At 35.0% G+C, this 11,431-nt stretch overlaps 2 protein-coding genes across 2 annotated transcripts; both read left to right on the top strand.

Annotated features, from left to right (window-relative positions):
- Positions 1-4,716: 4,716 nt before the first annotated feature.
- Positions 4,717-9,636, top strand: LOC142161759 (myricetin 3-O-methyltransferase 3-like). The gene is made up of 3 exons (XM_075244427.1): positions 4,717-5,729; positions 8,921-8,985; positions 9,304-9,636. Exons 1-3 carry the CDS (start codon positions 5,489-5,491, stop codon positions 9,601-9,603), a joined length of 606 nt encoding a protein of 201 aa, XP_075100528.1. The 5' UTR covers positions 4,717-5,488; the 3' UTR covers positions 9,604-9,636.
- LOC142175696 (myricetin 3-O-methyltransferase 3-like) lies at positions 4,804-5,211 on the top strand. Its single transcript, XM_075242674.1, has one exon. It carries the CDS (start codon positions 4,804-4,806, stop codon positions 5,209-5,211), a length of 408 nt encoding a protein of 135 aa, XP_075098775.1.
- Positions 9,637-11,431: the final 1,795 nt, after the last annotated feature.

The following is an 11,431-nucleotide window of genomic DNA, read 5'->3' as shown; positions in this document are numbered from 1 at the left end:
CGCACGGACAATTCACGTGCCAAATATCATCATCATTTAACCACGGCACCTCGTGCCCACATTTCATATCACAACTGCATGGACAATTCATGTGCCAATATCATCACTATTTACTAATGACACTTCGTACCCATATTTCATATCACAACTGTACGGACAATTCACATGCCAATATCATCATTATTTACTCACGGTACCTCATGCCCACATTTCACTTCATAATCCGCCTGGCAATAACCACAGGCTCCCAATTTCAACATAGATCAGACTATTATCAATTTACCAACAACAAGACAAATTGCACAAGGTATAAAAATAAACACAAGGAAAATCACATCATCACATGAAAATTACCAACGCAATAACCCCACATCATCACATATCATCCCTGACAATAGCCAATCACATATCATCCCTGACAATAGCCACTATTATCTCTTCTATAGCCACCCTTATCACTCCTATAATAGCCTTCCTTATCCTTCCGCGCTGACAATATCAATAGCCATTCTTATCGCTCCTATAGCCACCCTTATCTCTCCTATAGCCACCCTTATCGCTTCGCCCAGATAATATTCCAACACACATAACAACAGTGAAATGCCACCCTTATACCCGCATAATATCAACAATGAAATGCCACCATTATATTCTCAAAATAATAACTCAAATAACCCAACAATTTACACGGAATATTATCACGGCGACATAACAAAATCAATTCATATCACAATTTGCCTAATGGCCACAACCTATTCCAAAGATATAACAAAATCAATTAATTTCACAACAAATAGACCAAGGCTCCACACAATGTTTATAAAACCTCAAAACAACAACAGAGATAAAAAATACTCAGTATAGGGCAACGCCTTTATTAATCCAAATTATTGATAATTATATAACGCCTCGATTTAAATTTATTTCATTAATTATTTGCAGATGGAAAATCCATAATATAATTATTTCCAGAAAATATCAAATTACCAAACTCACAGAATTCACATAAATATACAAGCAATAACCACATCAAATTATCATATAAAAACAAATTCAACAAACGCAAATTGAGGCATGGCAAATAGATAATTTATTAAATGCCAAAAATTATCTAATTTACTACACAATATGCCTTAAGACTTTAACCCAATCAATTTTTCACATATAAGCCCGAGTACGTACTCATCACATCGCGTACACGGCTTTTCACATTTCACAAATGACACATGACTCGATGCCTAAGGAGTAATTCCCCCACTCAAGGTTAGGCAAGATACTTACCTCGACGAAACTAAGTCAATACTTTAAATGATCTTCGCGAGTGAAGCCACCTTCGGACGGCTCAAGTCTAAAATTCGCTCCTTAATAATACTATGATGGTCCACCACACTAAGAAAATTTCAATCTACAACAATGCAACACAATCGCATCAATATTAATAAACAAATTTCAAGATTTATTTTGGTCATTTAGGCATTTTATCAAGCACCTAGAGTACATAGCATTTTACTACTTCTAGTAATAATGTTTCTTCATCAAAAAAATCCCTCCTTCCTACCAACAAGAGATACTAAATCATCCTTTGTCTACAAACAACCTTCTTTAGCATGATTAAAATCATCAATGAACTCATATCTACCCAGTTATTGCTAATTAATTTATTACAAAATCTCTACAATACCCAATAATCTAGTTTAATTATTTATGGCTTTCAAGCACCATACAATAAGTGTTAATACTTATTTCTTGCTCAAATACTCATACTAAATCCATACATGTAAGTCTAAGGGTATAGGATTACCTTTTTTGGAAGAAATCTTGCACAACCCTCCTTTGAGTTCTTGAAAATATTTCTTGAAGATCTAAGTATTTTATGTGTAGATTTCATCAATACTAGTATAGAAATGATGAAATTTCACACCAAAAAAATGGGGATTGCTTACCTTGAAGAAAAGGGGAGTTGGGGTCTTGAGAGAGTGGAGAGGAGCTCCAAGAATCGGCCAAGAGGAGTGGGAGAAGTGAGTTACCGAAATGCTCTTTATAAAGGCTTCAGGCCTAGCTTGTCCATCCTCGTGCATCGCGCGGACATACACGACCTCTCGTTCAAGTTCACGTGCTGGGGCAATACTTCGCTGTTTTGTTGAAATGGCTGGGGGTCATGGCTCGTTCAAAGCCGCGCGGCGCACGAGTTCACACGAGCTCCCCAGTTGCATCCTTTCCATATTTCTTGTTTTCCAACTTACCCTCCTTCGATACCTTGCTATGATGTAGACCCCAATTCACTTCCAAACTTTCATATAAGTATGAAACCATGATTACATGATGTTACCCTCATCCATAGCCATCTGGGGCACGCAAGCGAAAAGTGGAGATCTGAGGTGCGATTTAATGCCTTAAACCCTTAGCAAAACTTTTCTTGTTCTGCCTGCCTTATTTTAATAATTTGATTATAACTTCTTCTAAAAATATCCAAATGACAAATGGTTTGATGCGTTTGAAACCAGACTCGAAGGGCTATTCTTTAGTGACAAAAATTCATGGAATCTATCTTCACATTATGAGAGTTATACCCATTCAAAGGTAGGTGTTGTGCAAGTAAGACACCTTTTCCGCTTAATATTTTTAGCTTTCGCCAATATGCGTCGAATTGTCCTACGGACTTCCAAATCCAAATCCGGACACATGCTTAAGTCTAAAATCACCATACAAAGCTATTAACAACATCAAAATTTCATTACGGAGTCGTTTGCTCAAAAGTCAAACTCCGTTCAACTCTTTTTATTTTAAGCTTCAAAATGAGAATTATTTTTTAAAAAAAATTGAATTCCGAATCTTCCAGAAACCAAACTCGACCACACACGTCATAATACATAATATGAAGTTTCTCAAGACCTTAAGTCACTGAACGGGGCGTTAATTCTTAAAACGACAAGTTGGGTCGTTACAAATTACCCCTAACGTCAACTTTCTGGCCCACTCATACCCTAAAAACTAACGGCCCTATTTTGATTAAGATAATATTTTATTACTTATTATGTGTCAATTTGCTAATGGCTTAAATAAAACCTCATCCCACATCCTATTAGCCCACTCCATGACCCAAAATATCCATACTGGACCCATGACCCGCATTTTAAAATGCCCTAAATGCACCTCTCAACTTCTCCTCTTTGATCCCTACCCTCCCTCTCTATATTTTCTCTAATCATCCTCCTTCATGGCCAAAGTACAATAACTCGACATTGGTGACTGAGGACCACCATCGGCTTCAACTTTAAGATTTTCACCCTTCAACACCCACGAATCTTCCTCTCACACTCGGATTTTTCGGCCTTAATTTAATTTTTAAATTAATATTTTTTTGAGTGAAATCTGGTATTCTTTGAAATTAAATTAATGGTTCATTTTAAGATTTTATGGTTTAATAAGTTATGTTTCTACCAAAATGATATTTTTAAAGATTTTTTGGTTTAAGATTTTGGGAAACTGTTGGCGGTGATTAAGTTGGGAAAGATGAACAAAAAAAGGGATAGGGTACTAAATAATAAATTAATAAAAAAAATATAAATGTTTGACAAATAAAACCAAAATAACGATTGGATCATAAGTCGGGTATGAAATTAGGTGTTTGAGGGGCTAAAGAGGGTTTAACGGGTTGGAACGACTAAGATGGATTGTGGTGGCTTATTTACATATCAGATCTGGGTTAGAGTGTGATTGTTAATTTTGACCAATAATCAATTGCCACGTCATATATAACAAAAAGACAATTATTCAGTAAAGGTCCGTGAGAAATAAGGGCATGAATGAGCCAGATTTTTAATGGTAAGGACAGGTTTTACAAAATAGGTGGACGAATGGTATTTTTAAACCCACAAGAGTAGGTTAGGGGCAATTTTGGCCCTTTTCTATTTTAATTAGGTTATAGCAAAATTGGAGGGAAGTTGACGGTAAATTATGGAAGGGAAGGTAAAACGTGTAGACCTGAGGGTTCGGCAAGAAAAATTGTAGGGTTAGGGGAAACAGGCCAACAATGACCCCGTCTTAAGATAAGCTATACCAATAAAATATTAAGCAAAAATTAGTAATATAATCTTTGCATTGAATGAATGAGTAAATGCATAACATTCCTCTTCTATACAATATGTATATTCTCTTTGTCATCGATGTTTCTTTTCGAATACAATCATTCATTATAAAAGTCAAGTTTTTTATGGAATCAATTTTTATGTTATATTATAATATATGTTCTTTATAATAGCACTTCACTATAATAGCCAAAAAAATCTGAAACAAATGAGGCTGTTTTATAGAGGTTTGATTGTACTAGATATGCAAGCAAAAACCTATCCAACCAAAAATACAAGAAATATCTCATCTTTAAAAGCTAATACTATCATCTAATCTTAGCGATTCAAGATGAGTTTAGTGCGTTGTGTCAAATTAAAACTCAATAAAAAACGAGAATCGTTCGTGCTACTTTTACATTACTCCATGTTAGCAGCCTATAAAAAACAAGATAAAGTTACTTCTACCTAATCAGACCCCTCCCTATATACCTTCATTAATATTAGGCTTATTAGTAAAAAGATTAGGCAGATAGTTCATTAAGGGAATGGAATTGATGAAACAGAAAAGGTTAGGAAGGGAACTGGTGAAACTGGAAAAGTTTACTTTCACTCCCTATATATATATTGGATGAAGAACATGTGTTAGTAAAATTCATATACTACCCCCATTTTTGCTAAAAAACAGACCGAACGCCTTTGAGTTATTAGCTCATTGTTATTAATATAAGTAAACATGGCTTCATCCATGGATAAAATTGTTATATCCAATGAAGGGGAAAATTCAATGATGAAGGCAATGCATCTTCCTACTGGTTTATTCCTTAACATGGTTTTGAAAGCTGTCATAGAACTTGGCTTGTTTGAGATCATAGCAAAAGCAAATAGTCAATTATCCTCCTATGATATTGCATCTCAACTTCCCACAAAAAACCCTAAAGCCCCACTTGTTCTTGAAAGGATTCTAAGCTTTCTTGCTAGCCAATCTTTTCTCACTTCCAACATTTCCAAGGATGATGATGGAAAAATTCACACATCATACAATTTGACACCTTTGAGCAAGAGTTTAATATCCGATAAAGACGGATCATCTTTTGCTTCCTTTTTACTTTTGGCTACTGATCGAGTAGCTGTTAATTCCTAGTACAATTTAATATTTTCTCATATTTAGTTCATTGAGTATAACTTTTATACACTAACGTATAAGAATTTTGTACCATCAATTCACATACTTGCTACAAGAAGACAAAATAAATTGATTGTGTAAAGTTTTTGTATATTGTTAGTCTATTTAAGTTAAATCCTTGTTTTATTTGTGATTCGAGATCTATGTTGATTGGATATATTTTGACTTCTTGTTAAGGATTCATTTGAAAGATGCAATTCTAGAGGGTAAAATACCATTCAACAAGGCTCACGGAATGCATAAATTTGGATACCATGGAAAAGATAGTAGATTCAATATGGTGTTCAATAAAGCTATGCAAAACATCTCTTCCATTGAAATGAAGAGAATTCTTGAGTCTTACACTGGCTTCCAAGGAGTAAAAGAGGTCATAGATGTGGGAGGTGGACTTGGGGTATCATTAGCTTCTATAATTTCCAAGTATCCTAATATCAAGGGTATTAATTTTGACCTACCCCATGTCATTAACCATGCAGGTAATTTATTTCCCTTAATTACTCAGGGCTTTTTTCACTTTTAGCTCGCACCAGACTCTATTTATATTTGATAGCAGAAAAAGTGTATAAAAATTGTATAATTTTTGTATATAACATACAGAATGTATATATATACAAAAAATATATATTTTTCGGCTATTATTTTGAGAGTGACTATACAGTGTTATTTTCCCAATTACTTACTGTCACGACCCAAAATCCTAACCTTTCGTGATGGCGCCCATCTCGATACTAGGCAAGCCGATAACCTCAATAAACTACAATTTCTTTTAAATTTGAAAATATAATATTTAAACACAATCCACAAGTCTCACAAATACCGATATAACCACTCCCAAAATTTGGTGTCACTTAGTACATAAGCATCTATACATTACAAGTCTGGAAAATATAGTCTATAATAATATGAGACCAAATACAATAAATAAAAGGATAGGGAAGGAGAGACAAGGTCTGCGAAATATGACAGCTACCTCTGAATCTCCGAAAAATTAACTGTGCAAAAAAATCAACACCTACCGTATCCGGGATTACCTGGATCTGCACACGAGGTGCAGGGTGTAGTATGAGTATAACCAACTCAGTAAGTAACAATAATAAATAAAGAACTGAAAGTAGTGATGAGTTTCTCAACTAAGTCCAAATATATTACTTTCCAATATAAAAGAGTAGGCATGCACTCAAGTTCGACATTTAAGATTTCACTAAAATTTCATATCAAGTTTGACCGAAATAGAAAATAATATTTTTCCGAAATTTTTAAAATAGTGATATATGACAGCTGAAATGCAGCAAATAATGAAATCAATGCATCCTCTCAGAGTAACAGTCACTCAGTCCTCCCATTCACTCCAACCTCACAGTCACTCTTTCCTCACAGTCACTCATCACTCGGCACTCGACACTCGCACTCAGTACGTACCTGCGCTCACTGGGGGTGTGTACAGACTCCGAAGGGGCTCCTTCAGCCCAAGCGCTATATCAAGCCAATCATGGCATAAATCAATAAAAACATGTTGCGGCATGCATCCCGATCCATAAATATCATCACAATTAGGCCCCCGGCCTTACTCAGTCATCAACCTCTCCAGTCTCTCGGGCTCTCAGAAATCATGATAATTAGCCCGAAATTGAGACTGAGATATGTTATGATATGAATAAACATAACTGAGTGTGAAATTACAATTTGAACATATAATTCAACCATAGAAATGACCCCAATGGGTACCAATAATAACAACATATATCTAAGCATGATTTTTAATACGAGTCTTAGCTCGATTTTCCCTAACACGTAGAGAATGTACGGATATTAACAGATAATTCAACAAAACAGTCCCATGGAATTTGACCAAGTTATAATTTCTACGGTGCACACCCACACGCCCGTTACCTAGCATGTGCGTCACCTCAAAACCAATCACATAACACATATTCCGGGGTTTCATACCCTCAGGACCAAATTTAAAACTGTTACTTACCTCAAACTGTGAAATTCTTATTCTGCTAAGCCTTTGCCTCGTTAATTGGCCTTCAAATGCCTCGAATATAGCCACAAATAATTCGATTTAGTCAATAAAATTTATTGGAATTAATTCCATAAGAAAATGCTAATTTTCCATAAAAATCCGAAATTTAGCTAAAAAATCGCTCGTGGGGTCCACGTCTCGGAACTTGACAAAAGTTACAAAATCCGAAAGCCAATTCAACCACGAGTCTAACCATATCAATTTTATAAAAACCCGACCTCAACTCGACCCTCAAATCTTCAATTTAAACCAAGAGGGTTTTCTAAATTTCCAACTTAATTCACCCATTAAATGATAAAAACAACCATAGATTCGAGTAATTTAACCAATATTGAGTTAAGAACACTTACACCGTTATTTTCTCTGAAAATCTCCCAAATATTGCTTCAATCCGAGCTCCAAATCGGTAAAAATAAAAAATGGGACGAAGTCCTATTTTCAGAACTTAAACTCTCTGCCCAGTCATTTGCTCTACGCGATCGCGGACAAACACACGCGATCGCAAAGCACAATTTTTTACTGCCCAGAAAAGCCCCTACGCGATAGCGGTTGTCTTCACGCGATCACGATGCATAGGTTCCCAGCTCTACGCTTAGAGCAAACGCGTGGCCCAGCTTCCTCTCAAGTTCCCCTATGCGAACGCGGCATCTCCCACCCGTTCGCATAGCACAGACTGGTCCAACATACGCGATCGCGGTTGACCTCACACGAATCGCGAAGAACAAAATCAACACTGCCTCAACAAGCCTATGCGATCGCGGACCTTCTCACGCGATCGTATAGAAGGAAACTACTGACAGAAAACCAGCATTCTTTAGCAGTTTACCAAGTCCAAATTTCGATCCGTTAAGCATCCGAAACTCACCCGAGGCCCCCGGAACCTCAACTAAATACACCAACAAGTCCTAAAACCTCATACGAACTTAGTTGAAACCTCAAATTACATCCAACAATGCTAAAATCACAAATTGCACACGGATTCAAGCCTAATGAACTTTGAAATTTCTAAATTCTACAAATGACGCCGAAACCTATCAAATTACGTCCGATTGACCTCATATTTTGCACACAAGTCATAAATGACATAACGGATCTAATCAAATTTCCAGAATCAGATTCCAACCCCGATATCAAAAAGTCAACCCCTAGTCAAACTTTTCAAAAATTTAACTTTCGCCATTTCATACCTAATTCCTCTACCGACCTCCAAATAATTTTTCGGACACGCTCCTAAGTCCAAAATCACCATACGAATCTATTGAAATTATCAAAATTCAAATATGAGGTTGTTTACACATAAGTTCACATCCGATCAACTTTTTTAAATTAAATTTTTAATTATGAGACTAAGTGTCTTATTTCACTCTAAATTCCTTCCGGACCCGAACTAACTAACCCGGTAAGTCATAAAATAACTGTAAAGTATAAAATGAGCAGTAAATAGGAGAACAGGGTTATAATAATCAAAATGCCGGCCGGATCGTTACACTTACTAATCATATTAATTGAATAGGGATCATATTTTTGAACTAATTATCTACTTGTTAGTCCCAAACAACCCGTTTATATTTAAATATTAAAGCTGTATTTGATTGATATTGAAAGATCAAATTAAGCTTCAACTCTTGCTTGTTGTATTAGGCATAGAGCATGTTGGAGGAGATATGTTTAAGAGCGTTCCTAAAGGGGAGGTAATCATTCTCAAGGTCAGTATTCTTTGTCATATTCATATGGAGATTTAACTTATATACACCGGTATTGTAAAGATTCTTTTATATTAGTTGTGTAGTTTAATCTTCGATAATAACTTAGCTGTCATTTTTACCAAGTTACTATTTAATACATATCATAAAAATTTACTTGTAATTTTCTTATAAGTGACCTATGTAAATATTTTTTGCATCATCAGGTTAAGTCTTTTTGTGACAAACATAATCTAATAACCAAGAAAATAAATAGAAGCAAATTACAAAATTATATTGATAATGGAATTTTTTTTTATACTGTCAATGTATATGTTGCAGGCGATACTTCATGATTGGGATGATGACCATTGCCTGAAAATTTTGAAGAATTGTTGGGGAGCTTTACCAGAAAATGGTAAGGTTGTGGTAATAGAACAAATACAGCTAGAATATCCAGAGACTAATCTTCTCTCTAAGCATTCATTTGGTACTGATATGTTAATGATTACTGTGTTTAATGGAGGGAAAGAAAGAACAAAGCAAGAATTTGAAGCTTTAGCAAAAGAAGCTGGATTTTCTGCTCTCAAAATTGCATGTCGTGCATATTATTGTTGGGTCATGGAATTGTACAAATGTTAAGTTATTATACTTAGTCGGAGGCGGAGCCGGGATTTGAAGTTACTAGAATAGGGATTTTAGCATTTTTATGTTACTGCCTACTGGGTTCTAAAGTCTTCTTTTGTACCTATTCAATGGATTTCTTAAGACAAAAATATGATTTGTACTAAAGCTACACGGTTCGGTCTAACCCCTTAACAGCTCTTGCTCCGCCCTGTCTTAATAATGGATTTAGAATTTCTGCTGTAATAAGTCTTGATAGAACAAAAGGTTGGTCTATGTATTTGCTGTATTATTATATTATGATGTTAAAAGTATAACATGAGTTCCTTTAAGTTCCTAATTGAATAAAGAGAATCCTAATAACTTGGATTTGTTTTTATTATTATCTTTTACTTGTTGTAGTTTAAAAGAAAATATTTTTGTTGGTTGGAGTGTGAAAATATATATCTCTTTAAAAAGTACTCACTATTTATTACACATTGATAAACTTTTTTGTTTTAAAATTTTGTTTATTAATCAGTAGGGGAAGGGAAATGAGGGAGGGAGTAATACGATCCAGAATCAAACCTCCATCAACAAAGTAAAAGTTTAGGTTGCCAATCAACTAACGATACTAAGATTCCCCTTAAAAGATTTGATAATAACGTCATCAAATTGGATAGTTTTTTCATGAAAATTTTTGAGTGTTAAAGATTGATAATAATGTCTAGATGTTGACTTAAGTAATGATATGGAGTTAGAAGTTTAAATAATTGAAAGAAAAATAACTTCCGCCCAAAAGTGAGGGACTTTAATATATTGGACTACTAAAGTTAGGGGTGTACATGGACCGGGTTGGTTCGATTTTTACCAAAACTAAACCAAACCAACTATATCGGTTTGGATTTGTTCGATTTTGTCGGGTTTTATTGTTACATGAATATTATTTCAATCTTAATTTGTTAAATTTTTGATAAATAAATGTATGTTTAGTAAAAATTAAAAAACAAATGACAAACATATGATCTATTAAGGTATTCTGAAGAATTTTCTTAATAACACATGATAGTTTTCATTTTAGTCGCATCTGATAATAATTTTTCGTTGATGTACACTTTCAAAGTTAATCGAATTTAATAATTAAACATAAAAATTAAGATGATACCTAAATAACGATATTTTTTATTTAATTTTAAATTACCGAAATACTATGCCAAATCAGGGGCGGATCCACCCTTTAGGATGGGGGTGGTATGGCACCCGCTATGTTGATAAAATTATCATACATTTATGATGAAATTTTCTTAAACTAGGTTAAATATTTGATCCTGCCACCCCAATTGCAAACTAGTAAAGATGTCATGTGTCACGGCCCAAAATTTTCTCCGTAAAACGTCGTGACGACACCTAGTCTCTACGACTAGGTAAGACTATCAAATTGCGGAAATAACAAAAATGAAAGTAAAACTTAACAACTAACTGCAACAGATAACCAAATAACAGGTAACAATGCCACTCGACATATACAATAACCAACACTCTAGAAATACACAATATTCCCAAACCCCGGAACATCATAAGTCACAAGCTACAGAAGGAAACTAGTATCTCTATACACCAAAGTATAATAAAAGAAGTACAGAAGGTAATTGACATAGGGGAGAATAGAGGGGGACTCCGAGGTTTGCGGACGCGGAAGATGTATCTTGAAGTCTCCGTACAGCAGCAAAACACTCTCAGCTAATAGCGGGGCTGATAAGAAGCACCTGGATTTGCACACCAAACATGTGCAGAAGAGTAGCATGAGTACACCACAATGGAACCCAGTAAGTGCCAAACCTAACCTCCGTAGAGTAGTGACGAGGTC

Source organism: Nicotiana tabacum, chromosome 22 (assembly GCF_000715075.1).
Source record: "Nicotiana tabacum cultivar K326 chromosome 22, ASM71507v2, whole genome shotgun sequence".
Classification (NCBI taxonomy): domain Eukaryota; kingdom Viridiplantae; phylum Streptophyta; class Magnoliopsida; order Solanales; family Solanaceae; genus Nicotiana; species Nicotiana tabacum.
This window is presented reverse-complemented; position numbering and strand designations above follow the sequence as displayed.

Coding starts and splice junctions, on each gene's coding strand:
- LOC142175696 (XM_075242674.1), top strand. CDS start 4,804: ATGGCTTCATCCATGGATAAAATTGTTATATCCAATGAAGGGGAAAAT.
- LOC142161759 (XM_075244427.1), top strand. CDS start 5,489: ATGCATAAATTTGGATACCATGGAAAAGATAGTAGATTCAATATGGTG. Junction 5,730..8,920: donor CCATGTCATTAACCATGCAG/GTAATTTATTTC, acceptor TTGTTGTATTAG/GCATAGAGCATGTTGGAGGA. Junction 8,986..9,303: donor GGGAGGTAATCATTCTCAAG/GTCAGTATTCTT, acceptor TATATGTTGCAG/GCGATACTTCATGATTGGGA.